This window comes from Cucumis sativus, chromosome 3, assembly GCF_000004075.3.
Source record: "Cucumis sativus cultivar 9930 chromosome 3, Cucumber_9930_V3, whole genome shotgun sequence".
Taxonomy (NCBI): Eukaryota; Viridiplantae; Streptophyta; class Magnoliopsida; order Cucurbitales; family Cucurbitaceae; genus Cucumis; species Cucumis sativus.
Window position 1 is genome coordinate 38,895,732 of NC_026657.2, and position 15,082 is coordinate 38,910,813.

General features: G+C 31.6%; 2 protein-coding genes across 2 annotated transcripts; both read right to left on the minus strand.

The window, feature by feature from the left end:
* Positions 1-815: 815 nt before the first annotated feature.
* On the minus strand, positions 816-2,214 carry LOC101209840 (homeobox-leucine zipper protein ATHB-6). Its single transcript, XM_004136226.3, has 3 exons — positions 1,910-2,214; positions 1,416-1,804; positions 816-1,315 (listed from the first exon to the last, which is right to left on the minus strand). The coding sequence occupies exons 1-3, from the start codon at positions 1,968-1,970 to the stop codon at positions 1,118-1,120; spliced, it is 648 nt and encodes a 215-aa protein (XP_004136274.1). The 5' UTR covers positions 1,971-2,214; the 3' UTR covers positions 816-1,117.
* Positions 2,215-4,265: 2,051 nt separating this feature from the next.
* On the minus strand, positions 4,266-12,607 carry LOC101206917 (queuine tRNA-ribosyltransferase catalytic subunit 1). The gene is made up of 17 exons (XM_031883201.1): positions 12,350-12,607; positions 12,101-12,176; positions 9,865-9,958; positions 9,554-9,732; positions 9,132-9,182; positions 8,821-8,877; positions 8,120-8,240; positions 7,569-7,635; positions 7,428-7,469; positions 6,919-7,024; positions 6,726-6,836; positions 6,053-6,124; positions 5,860-5,961; positions 5,726-5,772; positions 5,349-5,376; positions 4,912-5,025; positions 4,266-4,503 (listed from the first exon to the last, which is right to left on the minus strand). Exons 2-17 carry the CDS (start codon positions 12,116-12,118, stop codon positions 4,393-4,395), a joined length of 1,320 nt encoding a protein of 439 aa, XP_031739061.1. The 5' UTR covers positions 12,119-12,176; positions 12,350-12,607; the 3' UTR covers positions 4,266-4,392.
* Between the last annotated feature and the right edge of the window lie 2,475 nt (positions 12,608-15,082).

A 15,082-nucleotide genomic window follows, 5' to 3' on the forward strand; every position in this document is an offset into this window, starting at 1 on the left:
TTTCTAAAAAACGTTTTTTTATTTGCAAAGAAAAGGTAATAATGGGGTCCACAAGTTTTTCTTTTCTTCGTTGCTTTATTTGATGATTTGGACCTAAAAAAAATCAAAATATTTAACTACATCTTATGATTATTTATTTATTTTATATCTCATCCAATTATTGGATAATAATTTATCAAAATGTCATTTTTTTTTTATTTTTAAATGAATTGTTTTTAACATGTAATTAGGGGGAGATTTATAAACATAAATACATTCGAGGATGTGCTAAAGTATTGTCGAAAAAATAACGAACGAATCTTAGTTTCTTTTTCCGTTTTCTAAAACACCCTCTCTCTCCCTTTTTTCTCCTCATTTTGCCCTACAACTCACTCACAACCGTAAAGTTTGTTCCATTCTTTTCACAATTCTGACTTTGTGAGACCGTTGTCGTATTTCACTTTCAAAGTTTTATGCACATTAGTTTTAAGACAAAAAAAATAGTATATTCGAAATTGCACATATGTTTGTGCATGTCATTCAATTACCTAAACACAATTTGTCACCGAACTAATTCATCTATCTTTTTTTTATGAGAGCTACAAAAGGTTCATGAAAACAAAATTGCATTCAAGCATTGCTCTTGCTTTAATGTTTCCTAGTGATTACAATAAAAGAAAAACACTTTTTAAATAACTTTAAAAATTGACGATTTCGAGGAGAGGGTCTTCGGAGTCATGCTAAAAGTAAAATTTCACCTTTAAACATAACTTTAAATCATTAACTTTTAACTTCGTGATGTTAAACAACAAAAAGCAGTTAATTGCATCACATAATACATCAATCTTGTGCATCTTACTAAATTCTAAAATCATAATTAAGATGGACTCAACTGTTAATCTTAACGGCATAACATTATTGTCGTTAAGATTCTTTTCCTTTTAAGATTTAAACTAAACATATATCTTCAACACCAAATGAACAAACACTATTGATCTTAACTATACATTTCATTAGCATGAGACTTACATTTATATCCATTACTCTTAAACAAGAAAGAAGCAAAAGTAAGAACCAAAATGAAGATCAAGAAATAAAAAAGTTATAAGATGGAAGAACATTGGTCATATGGTTGTTTTTACCAGTAATGGAGAGAAGGAGCTTGATCAACAGAACAGAAATTAACCAAACTTTGATCCTCATTCATAGCCTTTGTAAATTGGAATTGATTATTACTATTCAACATTGAAATATATGAATTCCCATCTCTGTTTGAATCTTTCTCCATTGACCCTTTTTTCATTTCTCTGTTTACTTTCTCCCTCAACTCTTTCACCTGCAACAAGAGAACAAAGAAAAAGCAAAGAAGAGAATTTATTTTCATTAATCTAAAGAAGAAACCCAAGTTGAAAATGGAGATGATTTGTTATCATTACCTTTGAAGCAAGAGAAGCATTTTCTTTTTCAAGAACATCATAATCAAGTTTAAGAGCATCATAGTTTAGTTTAAGAACTTCATAATCTTTCTCTAATTGCTTGGTTTTCCACCGAGCTCTTCGATTTTGAAACCAAATTGTAACTTGTCTTGGTTCAAGTTCTAATTCAGCTGCGATCTTCATTTTTCTGTCTGGTTCAAGTTTGTTTTCCACTTCAAAATGTCTCTCTAAACCCTTCACTTGATCCAATTTCAGCCGACGTTTCCTCTCCGGTGCCGAACCCCCACTGCTCCCCCCGTCTTCACTGTTGTCTTCTTCCTCTAAACTGTCTAACATTGCTTGAAACTCCTTGCTGTAACCACCTATGCCTTTGGAATTTTGTTGCTGATCTACAAGAATAAAAAAAAAAGTACTTTTATAACCCAAGATATAAAAAAGATCATTCTGTTTTTTCCTTCTTTCTTATGGGTATTTTGATTTTGAGGATTGTTTACCTTTAGGAGAGAAGAAGGAGATGAAAGAATCTAAGGAATCTGAGTGGCTAAATCTCTTCATGATCACTGAAAATGAAGAACAAAAAAAAGAAAAACAGAGGAAGTTTTATGGTGAAAGCAAAATGATGGGTTTCATTTTCTTGAATTTTTGTTGGAAACACAACCCAAGCATTTAGCTGAAAAGAAATTCAGATGGAACCTTTGAAGAACCTTTAAAGTGGGATGGCAGAGAGAAAAAGAAAAATGGGATTGATATAACTTTTTAATTATTGGTTAATCATATGAACATGATAGATCAAAATAAATAACCCTAAAAAGACAACATCACTTATATTTATTCTTTACTTTATGCATTGCATCAAATTGTTTAACTATAACTTTTGTTTGCAACAATTTTTTACGCGATATCCGAGATGTATCTAAACTTTACCCGAGAAAAAATATATATTTTTGAGAGAGTAAATAATAAAAAGGGGTGGTCTTTTTTTTAAAAAAAAATTTACTTTTGATGTTGTTTTTATGTAATGAGACTTATTCTCTTAAAAAGAACTAAAAAAAGCATTGGCTTCTGCTTTCAAAATGGCTTTTTCTGGAGACAGTTCTCATCAAGGACCAGTTTTTAGGTTGGTGGATTAGGGTTAGGCTTTAGCCCAAATTTCCTTTTGCATTTCATGGTGTACATATGTTTATAGCAACACTACGATCTTTTTTAACTTTTGATTAATGAGAGTGAGTTTAGTTTAATAGTAACGAAATATGATCTTTTTCTCTTTATATTGAAAATTCTATCACTTAACCATGCAATTGTTATACTAAAAAAACAATATAAGTTTGAAACGTAATAAATCAATTGATATTCAATTTAGCACTTCTAACGTTAATAAATCTTAAATTTAGTTTTAATTTCTTTAATCTAAATTGATTGTTTTCAAAATCTATAGTAAAAGAATGTTAACAAAATAATTTGAAAAAAAATCCAAAAAAGTATTTAAATACACTAAAACCAAACCATCTTCTAATCTAATAAATCCATTAACATTTTGCAAAATAACAAAACCTTATTAAGTATTTAAGAAATCAATATTTTTTAATATTAAAAACCTATATTTAAACTGTTTCGAAAATTAAACTAATACATTTAAAAGTATATTTGTATTAATATATATTTTTTCTTGGCATTGATATCTAAAAGGAATCAAATAAACGTATTAGAAATAGTTTTACAAATAAACAAAGACAATTAACTTGGAATTATTATTTTTCAAAGATAGTGTTTGTCTCTTTGTCTAAATAAACTAAATTGCATTGGAGTCAAATTTTCTCAACGTGTGCTATATGGTGTGGAGTAGCAGTGTTTAAACTTTTACAATGTGACTTTTTATACGTGAATATTAATAGAAGAAAGATCACTAAACATGAAAACCTATAGATGATAAATGTATTTATAAGCTCAAATTTTAAAATTTTTATAGTAGATTCAATAAAAACTTACACGTTTACTTAAATTTAACCAATGATCTCTCGTTTAATGACCATTTTAATTCTTTTGTCTTTTAGCTTATGAAAAGTAGACTCATCTTCTCTCAATTTCATGCACCAAAACTTAGGTAAAAGAGTTAATTTCTTATTGCAAATTCCGAAAACAAAAAATGTTTCTTACGGGTTATAAAATTAAGCTTGATTATTTAAAACAACGGCAGCAAGAAATTTAGAAATGCTTGGTAATCCATTCACTGTATGGTGTTTTTAGGCAAGTAATTCATTTTTTTAAAAAAAAACAAGAAAAACTAAAAATGAAAAAAAAAAATCTTGATTTTAAATCAATTAGCAAACATATATGTTTTTTGTTTTTAATAAACAAAAAATTTAAAAACATAAAAGAAACTAAAAACTAAAATAGTTGCCAAACATCTAGCAGAATTAGTATACAAGAGAAGAGAAACAATTGGACACTAAATAATTTTGTATTCTAGCCCTACAAAATTCAAGTGTCATCAAAAGGAAATATCATGGGATTATACAAATAAACTTTTCTTTTAAAGAATCTTTCTTTCTTTTCTTTTCTTTTTTGTTTAAAAAAATGGATGAGCATGAGTTTAGGGATCAGTCTTATCAGAAATGAAAGTTTGTGGGAATTGAAGGAAGCAGTACACCGCATATACTAAAAGAAAAATCTGCAGCAATCTTTGTGACTCTAATTACAATATAAAATCCACCAATGAAATAAAAAAGATACCATGAATGATCTAAATCTATGGTGGACAAACACATTTCTTATACAATGTGGAATCTAAGTGTACTCAAAATAGCGTTAGGTTGAGAATTTGAAAACAAACAATTCAATGCAAACAAACAATTATTTAAAATCTTTTCGAGATTATCTATACTACTATTTGGTTGTCAATAAACTATCATTATAATAGTTTACTTAGAAATATAATTTAAGTTAAAAAAGTCGAATATATCTTGTATATATACATTACCTAATACATATTATTTTTTATAAAAAAATGTAAATTATTTGCTTGATACATATTTGTTGAACTCGGTGAATCAATAAAATCTGGTTTTCTACCGAACAGATCAAAACTCTCCTATGTCATGTGTCAAAAAAAGAAAAAAGAGTTTAGGTAGACGTCCATTTCTAATAAGACATAATAGGGGAGGTCAGGTTTTCTGTAGTCAATGACCAGATCCCATCAAAGATAAAATCACAAATCAAGCATTAATGGTAGAAAGCGATTGATAGAAACTCCTACTTGTATGAATTAAATAGGAAATTATAAGGAATATGACTAGTTTAATTAATAATTATAGTTGTGGCTACTTTATGGAATAATTTTACAAAAATAAAAAGGCAAATATGCTGTATTAATTAATGAAGTTATGAAGCAGCATACTATGGCCTACAAAATTTATGCTGCATTGCATTTTGGTGAACAACTCGTGCAAAAAGAAAAATATTTTGTTTATTCTATTTCTGATAACTTGGTAAAGCCTACCTCACAAATTTCGGACGTCAGTGGTGAAGACATTGGAGCACAACAGGAGGAGATGTCGATACCGGCGACCTCCATTGCATTGCAGACCCATTGTGGAACATCGCCATGAGGGAACTAGTAAGACAGGAAAGAAACTTATATGTTAGGATACATATGGACGGTGGTGGTTGTTGAGTTGAGGTCAAGACAAAATAACTAGTACGCAACCAATTGAACCAAAATAGAAAGATGCAGAATTCAGTTCATTTGAAACGGCTATTGATTTTCATCACTTCTTTTCTTTTTCGAGTTACAAAAATCTCTGATGTCATATCTTTAAAATATTCAAGATACCGAAGCAGTATATGAACTAAGCACTTAAATGAGAATTGGGTGTGCCTGTGTTTGTGTGTGTAAGAGAGAGAGAGAGAGAGTCTTTCCAAAAAAAGAACCCATACCATTCTCAGCAAGAACTTGCGAACGAACCTGCAAAAGTTTGAGAAGGCGTGTTAGGCTATAACAGGCTACTATTAGAAGCAATTACAAACCATGCCCTGTACAATAACTTTTGTGTAGTGTAGCTTTTTCAAATCTTGGTGAATATATTTTTCCTTCTTTTGAAGAAAAGTAACATAGATACTTTTGTTATTTGTTCTTTAAAAAATATATATTTCGATTTTTTTTGTGTGTAATAGAAACAAAACAATTCAATCGATGGTATGAAATTACAAAATAAGGGGGAGTCTCCTTAAGGAGGTTTTGAATAAGAGTTTCTAAAGCATAAATGAGGGTAAATTACATTTGGCCATTGGATGGAACAAAATGGAAAACTTACTCTGGGAATTGCCCCCGAACAATTGAAGAATGTAGATCTCTGCTAAGCTGTGAATTTTCAACACTTTCTACAGTTAGTTGTATAGAACAAACAAGAAAAAGGAAATTTATTGTAGGCAAGATAATGGCCCATACCTTCATCATGTAATACAAATTGTGAAATGAGAGTAGCTGAGAACCCATAGCATCTTTTGTAACAAGACAATGGATGTAGGCCCTAGAATAGTTCCTGCATACCTAAAGTCGAAAATGATGAAGCAGATGCATGATGTGTCTCCTTAAACTCCAAATAACTAATTACTAAGAAGCCTTAAATGTCAAAGTATACCATGCAATCACATGTAGGATCAATGGGACGGGTATCATCAGCCATCGCTTGGTGTTTTAGTTTTAAAACTCCCTGTTGGTGAATATCACAAACGGATTATCTGTCAAGTAAAAATGAACTAAAACAGAAAAAGAAAAGGGGGGGGGGGGGGGGGGGGGGGGGGGGGCTATCCCTCATTTCCTCAATCCCAGCGAGTCAGCGACTCTTAAGTCCACAAATAAATAATGATAATTACGCAATACACAAAATCTTACCTAAGTAACATGCAAAACAGAAATAGAGGTGCAGCCTTCCTTCAAGACGATAATAGTTCAATAATTTATAATACTGGAGGAGGTAACAAGTAACCATGCACCAGGAAAAGTTCATTACTTAACCATTTCCTGATAATGGCGTTGGTATATGCCATGCCAATGAACAAATTTCTCTCAAAGTAAATCGTTAATTTTTGTACCCATACATAATCGTTAATAGTTAATTTCACTTTTTTTTTTAGTTTTAATTATTTTAAAACTTTTTATCCAGTTCCAATGACTTTATAGCAAAAATACACGCATACAAATTGATATAAGTACACCCCTCACCCCCCCCCCCCCCCACACACACACACACACACACACAGAAAAAATGAAAAAGAAAAAACTTTAAATTCAAAAGCTCATAATGTACTTACCTCAGGTATGAGCGCTGTGCCAAAACGAGCAGTACGGGTTGGATAAACACAGTCATACATGTCTGCACCCAAAGCACTACATACAACAATGTCCAGTGGATAACCGACGCCCTGACAAGATAAAAAAAAATAAAAATAGAAAGATAAGGAAAAAGGATAAAACGAACAATTATATAAGTATAAAAGGTTTTACCATAACATATCTAGGTTTGTCCTCAGGCAGTGAAGCAGTGCATTGGGCAACAACACGCCAAAATGAATCTTTATCTTCACCACCTGCTAGACCGCCAATTGCATAACTGTAGAATGAAACATGCAGTCTGAATACCTCAACTATTGAAGCACATAACACCATAAAAACAGACAATGTGCATAAGAGAAGTAGGCAGCGATGTTGCGGCTTGCACTGATAGATCAATGAAGATAAAAAAAGATGCAGTTCACAAGAAGACATTTTTTTTTCAGATGGATGAATGTGAGAGGACTACACAGTAATTAAATAAGCAAAGCAAGATGAAAGGGGAAACAAATTCCCAAAGACTATCTATTGTATCAATTGGCAATAACAAGAGATTTTTCAACTCCGGGAAGATGGGTAGAGCATTCTCTCTCTATCTGGTGAAAATGGAAAAGAGATTTTATGCATCCTACAATGTCCAAAATACAATTAAAGAATATGGATTAAAAGTGGTGCAAACTTGCCCTGGTAAATTGCGGTCAACCAAGCCTCTAACGCATATGTCCCTGCCATCAGATTAAAAAATATATATAAAAAAACAGATCATGCAAGGGAAAGTTCTGGGACCGGAGGGAAGGACCAGATCCTTGATGAGAAACAATTACCTTAGGACTGGATCCAAACCACCTTGCACAATACCAAACAAATTCTGCTCATGAGGTCTCTTGTGTGCTGAATATAAAAAGTATCTCAGCAAACAATTCTAATTACTGAAGTAAAAAAATAAATGAATATAAAGACATGTCTAAAATTTATTTATGGAACAAACAGTATGCAGCATAAAAGGCTGCAGGTGAACAAAGAAATACTAAATCCCAAATTATAAAGATAGATGATCTAGGGACAGGGAAAATGCAACATTTGACCATGCGAGTGAATAATGCTACGTTGAAATAGAAAAACCAACAAATTACGCAAACTTAGAATATAAAAGTAAGTTAACTCAATATGTCCAATAAATTCCGAAGTACCAGTGCCAGCACGATTAGAGCTAACTATTGTACATCAACACTCAAAACAGAAATAAAATATCTGCGGTCATGATTTATATCAGCGCTGAAAAATTTAAAAATATTTATGGTCCATGTTATGCAAATGCTTGAAACCCTTTTTAAAACACAATCTCTATATACATGCAAGTGCTAGAAAATTTTACCTGCTATGCATCTGTCTATCCAACGAAGAGTACGGTACATGGCCTCCTCAATTCTTGGACCTGTAATGGTTGTTTTTACTACATCATCAAGAGCCATAATAATATCTGCTCCTATTCTGTTCTGTGCAAAATCGAGGAGAAATAAAGCATTAAAATGAAGAAACAAGAGGGAAAAAAGAGTATTCAGTGCATTCTAGCTTATGAAAAACTCATGCCAGGTCTTGACATAGTGGGAGCAATATTCGACCATACAACAGTAAATGTCATGCTAATAAAATTAATGGGCCTGGTGAAGGATATTAAAGATCTCCGCAGTAATAACATCCTAATATTCTAAAAATCAAGACAGTAGAGAGGGATGAGCACTAAATTACCATGATGTGTGTGTGAGTAAAATTTCTTTTAAAAAACAAACAAACAAAACAAAATGAAAAAACTATGGAGGTACAATGTACATTATCCCAAAACTTATTATGGTCTATATATTCAGCTCACTTCTTGTAATGAATAAGAATGGAATCGATGGACCATTCTTATGTTCATAGTCAGCACATCCACATTGTGGCCCATCGGGAAGTTCTTATAGGTCTTTTGGAATGAAAGGTTTTCCATTCTTATCAATATCTTTTCATGATTATTTAAGTATTAAGAACAAGAATAATGTCAACAAGTTAACATCAAGCAACCATATCTTAACCTACTTGAATTTGAATTGATTCCTCAGGAGTCAAAAGCATAGGCTTCCCATCAACTGGAGACTGAAGAAAGAGAACTTACATTAGTTAATTAGTTATTTACTAAAATATTAAAAAATTATTAGAGAATTAAGCACTATTCTATAAACCAACAAAATTATTGGCGGGAAGATAGTGCTAAAGACGACTGTCAGCTAAAATCCTTCATATGCATAAATAATGTATAACATTTCAGTTAACAGCATAATCTTCTGGCTGATTTTCGTCATTATTTTCTGAACAATAAAAATAATGATAATGAAACATTGAAAAAGTACCTGAAATGTAACACCTTTTTCGGTGATGTCAGCTAAATGTAACAACGAAACCTAGTGAACATTGAACAGAAAATAAACTTCGTTAAGAAGATACCATCAAGAAAGCTAATAGAAATAGTATAAAGGAAACTGTTTTTTCGTCTAAAACTTACTGACACAATACAGTATCAAGAAAGGTTGGAAAGTCTTTCACTTTTTGAGAAGACAAATAAACATAAAAAGGAAGCTAACAGATACTATCAAGAAAGCTAATTTTAAATCCTTCCAATCCTTTTTTAATGAAAAGCCAACCTCTTTCAAGGAGGAAAAAGGAAAGAATTCCTTTCCACCTTCCATAAAAATGCAAGAATGAAAAGGAGTTGTAAGTTGAAGAAAACAAACAAATCAGAAATGGAGAAGATGTATCAACATTGATAAACGACCATTTGAAACCCGCCAGAATCAGTAAGCATTGCTCTGGGCCAGTTCATAAACTTGTGGAGACCTCCCAGTTCATCAATAAGCTCAGAAGTGGGACGAAGTGCCAAGTGATATGTATTTCCAAGTATAATTTGGCAACCAATCTCTTCAAGCTGCTGAGTCGTTAACCCTTTGATAGTTCCTATAGGCAGATAAACTAAATTTCAAACAAAACTGTGCACAATTGGACAAATGGTGGAGATCATGATTATTAATTTATATGCTTTCCACAAGGGGTGCATATGTAGGATTGGATTGGCATTGAAAGTCATACCTTGCGTTCCTACTGGCATAAACAGAGGTGTCTGGCAGGTAAAGTGGGGGAGAGTGAGCTGCGCAGCACGAGCACGATTAAATCTTCCCAAAATCTAAAGGCACAGGTAAAGACCTCGTGTAAGCATAGACTAATCTGTCAAGTATTATTCAATCACGGAACCATATATTGTTTGGCATGATTCTTTAATGTGTAAGATAAATGCATGTCTATTATTCCTAAACAGATGCAATGTTTTAACCCACATAAGTTACATAAAACTCTAACTAATTCCTTCAAACATCTTAACATCTAAGAAGCACAAACATGGATATGAGACATGAATACAACACAACGTGTTAACATCTAAGAAGCACAAACATGGATATGAGACATGAATACAACACAACGTGTACACAGCGACATGTCATTTTTTAAAAATCTAAGGCATGATATGGCAAGGAAATGTTTATTAAAATATTTATTTTCAATAATATAGAACATTTTTATAGTAAATGAATTGATGCATTTATATGTTAAAAAGACTTAGTTTGATGTATTTTACACCCAAAAGTTCTTGTTATTGTCATATTTGTGTCTTCTTAGTATACTCAACGAGTGTTCTATCTATGCATGTCTATGTTTAATGCATTTATTGCACACACAGAGATCCGATACATGTCCACCAAGCGTCGGAGTGTCCAGGTGTCCAACATGTCAGGCATGGACATGCTAGCGAAACGAGAGTGTTTGTGCTTCTTAACTTAACATCTATGTTCCACAAAACCCATGCTACAAGGTGGATTTATTAAGGGGCAGTGTCCCCTTCACATTATCGATTTTTGTATTTTAATAATAATTTTGAAGTGTTAGATTACAATATATATTAAATTTAGCTTCATTTTGCCTAAATCCTGCTTATGCGGTAATGGTTGTGCCTCTGCACAATCCTTTGGTTATGAGTTTAAATTTTGTCTACTACAACTATTTTTACGAAATAGATTTTATTCAAAACATCAATAATTTTTTTTCTCAAATATCCATAATTTGATTTCTGAAAGGAATATAGTTTTTTAAAAAGAGAAGGAAAAAAAACTCATCTAAGATAAAATCCTAACTTATTTTCTCTTATTTCCTAGCCCTCATTTGTTATCTAATAAAAAAATACAACAAAATCGATGATCTAAATTTCCACTCTCTCAACAATATTCGATAATAAAATGTATTATTCTTTATTTTTTCTTTTCTTTTTTTCATGCAAATTTTAAATTCACATATTTTTCTCCATGAAACGTCGAGATATTTTTTTAATATTTTTTAATGTGTTTATTTTATAGTGTTCGGTACCCCTATATAAAATTTCTGGATCTGCCAACTTAAAAAGAACCTGAATCAAAGTTGTCAAACATCCAAAAACATCCTCTGTAATTTGCATGTATGGGGCAGGGCAGAGCTGCTGAGGTATTAATACACACATCAGATCGACATGTAAGTTTAGGGTGAAGAACATGATTACTTCCTCTAATGACACGTCAAACCCAATTATTCATTACAAATAAATACGAAAATAAAACGCATTTCAACCACAATTTAATTTAGTTTTTTACCTTTCAGTAAGTATATTGGGAATGGGAAGATTCAAACCACATATTGAACTTGCTATATTCAACTTAAATATTTAATTCTCTTTTCAAACCAAGACTAGAAAAAGTTTAAGTTCGACAATTCATCATAGCATTCTAAGTCCAACCAAAGAAAGCATGAAGCAACCCACGACAATACTTAAACACAAATTAATCAACAGATAAAGACACCCATAGGCCATATCCAATCCAACATCAAAAGGCAAAACGCTCAAACATTCAATACATCAACAAGTACACTCGCGGAACTAGTCTTATGCAATCACAAAAATGTCTAAATAAAAGTCACTCGCGTCCAATTTAATGAGCACAGCAGCTTAAACCCTAAAACAAAAACCCACTTAGCTCATCTTCTCTTAATTGGGAAATAACGTGCGAAGGATGAAAAATTTTGGCATGAGAAAATGGAAATTGTTTTCTATGAGAAACATTAATGAAACAAACATTAACCCAAAACTTAGTAAATAAGTGCCTAAATCACTACTCGAAATTGCTGGAATACTAATTTATTGGAAAGTCCTTATATCACAAGAGTCTGAACCTCACCCACATTAAAAATCGTCATGAATTAACAAGTTAACTTTAAACAAAAGTTGCGCAAAACGAAATAATACCTCAAAACGTAGCGCCATTAAATCAATATTTCAACTTCTCAACTTCCCCAGATGCCGAAGCTGCTCCCAATTAGCACTGCATTTAATAAATGAACAAAAGATAACTCCACGAACAACTATGTTCTCCAGATTGGGTTAATAAATTTACTGAAAATGCGTTTCAATACCATCACAACACAAGCCAGTGTATATGGCCTATATTGCAACGGGAATAAAATCAAATCCTAGTTTACGTGAAAGCAACCGTACCAGCTTTCTTTCTGACCTTCCTCAGAAAATAATGCGAGATAGAGGTCAATGCGTTGAAGTGGAGCTTCGATGGATGTAAATTAACGAGGTCTGAGAGTGCCCTAGCCCCGGTAATAGTATCAGTATGAATGGAGATGGCCGGTGGAAAACCCTAAAGGTGAAATGAGGCGCCGCCGGCTGCGCCTCTTCCTCGATTTCCGTTGGCGCGTATTGCAGCTTGGCTATTCGTTAACGTGCGCGCGCACTTGTCTTGTTTAATTTTTTTCATTTAGGTTTAGGTTCAAAAAATAAATAAATTAATTAAATTATAAAAATATTCCCATCAACAATGGATTGCATTATTAAATATTGGAAATTAAAATATTTGGTATAATTAATGTTCGTGTTTAGATTGTGAAAGCAACATATGACTAAAACATAAAATTAAGGAAATGTAATGACCTTAATATTTGACCTTCATAAGTCATCTATGCACAATACTTCACAAAACAAATTAATGTGTGCATACATTTAAATAAAAAATGTGAATAAATCCATAGGCAAATAATACATATTGTTTGAAGGTTAAATACGTGTTAACTTTGTATTTAAACATGCTAGCTTAATGAATACATAAAAGTGAAATAATAAGAAATTTGGTTAAAAGTGAAATATAGCACGGGAAAAAGGTGGAGAGGCTTTGACCCACTTAGTACGAAAAATAAATTAGTTACAGGTTGTTTTAGAAGCTCGGTTAAGATGAGGTGTATGACATCTTATCATTCTCTCAAATACATTTTATCATAATATTATTTTAACATTGTCCACGTAACTTTTTTCTCAAACACATCTTATTATAATTATCCATGTAACCATTTTTCAAACACATTTAATTAACTATTTCATAATCCAACTATTTTCTAAACGTATTTATGTTTGGATATGGAGTTAAAAGTTCACATGTCATGTGAATATTTTGTGTAACTTTTTAAAATTATATATTTTTTATAACTATCTTTTGTTTTTAATTGTTTTTATTCAATCATTGTACATTGTTTTTTAATAAACATGGACAACATTGTTTTCTTACCAAAATATATTGACCCGCTACATTTTTTGCACCGACATAGATAAAGAAAATATCAAACAAAATAGTATATAGTTCTTAAAATTAGTTAGTTGGTTAGTCTTCCCAAGTAAGCATACGTATTGGTTGTGGTGAGATTGTCGATAAGCAATCGATCTTTTGAATGTTGTGACAAATAAGTCTATAGTGATGGAATGATCATTCTTTGTCAATTCATCGAAATGAAGTTACCACTAAAGATTGATATTAAACATCGTAAACGGGTATTTTAAATTTTGTATTTGAAAACATTTATGTCAACGTGTTTTTCCTTTCTTTTTATAGTACATAACTGATCTACTTAGTCGTTGGAGACAAAAAATAGAGTTGGTGGTTGAAGTTAGTTGCTCAAGAAGATTGTCAGAGTTGGTTGACATATGTGATTGTTGTGGTGATCTTTGTCGTTCCTGGTTGCCTAAGGTGAATGTTGGTTTTGACTGCTACAAATAGTTGTCGTTAAAGTTTATTTTATCAAAGATGATTTAATTCGAAGTTTATTGTAGAAGTAGTTGTTGGAACTCGAAGTTGAAGGTTGTTGTTGAAGTTGATTGTCATAGGTGAATTTTGCCAAAAATTGTAGTCGTAGGTGGTTGTCAAAGGCAAAAGATGGCTGCACAAAGTGGTATTAGAGTTGGTCGCAATAATTTTGTTGTCAAAGCATGAAATTGGTTGCACAAACGTGTTCGTCAAAGTTGATTTTCATAGAAGTTTATGTATAGGGAGGTGATTACTAGAGCCCAAAACTGGTCACACAAAATTCTGTCAAAGGTGTTCATCGAAGTTTGCATTGAAGCTCATAATTAGGCATCAGTCATAGTTGAACGTGTGATAGTAATCCTCAAAGTTGGTTCTTAGAGTGTGAGAATGGTAACTGTCGTTGACTCAATTGAAAACATTTTGAACAAGGGAGAGTTGAGGTAATATACCAACTGAACTCCACCAATGACATTGATATTGGTCTGCGAACCAAACACCTAAATTTGATAGATTTACGAGAGAGTATACTTTTTTTTTTTTTGGAGAGAAATAATGACCAGAGTTTTTGGATGTGTTATGAAAAAAATCGAGAAGAAAAAAATCCTAGAGAGAAAATATTGACTTGAGCAAGAAGAAAAAAACGAGACTATGATTTTTCTATATTGTATGTTTGTTTTCCTTGCATCAACCTTCTATGTATAGAAATTTCAAACCATCATCGTCGATAAAAAAATAATATTATTATTATATTTTCTTCATACTTACATCTTTCAAAATTAATGTAAAAACAAAGTTTTAAAAACTAAAAGTTGTTTGAGATTTGAATTTTGTTATTTAAAATACAAGTTTATAAAAAATATATAAACAAACTAACAAACTATTTACTATTTAATAAAATCTATTAAACAAATATTTCGTCAAATATTCTATTTGTGAAAGTTTATTTTAAAAACATGTAAATAATATTGTAAATAAACGACAATAAAACAATCACATAAAACACATATATATGATATAAAAGATATCGAAATATAGTTCAAAATACATTCGTTAAACCTCTTTTCGACAATGTTTTATTTTTAATATGAATTTCTTATGTAGTTTTTGGAATATAACTTTGTTTCAACCCGACAACTAATCATTCGTTTTAA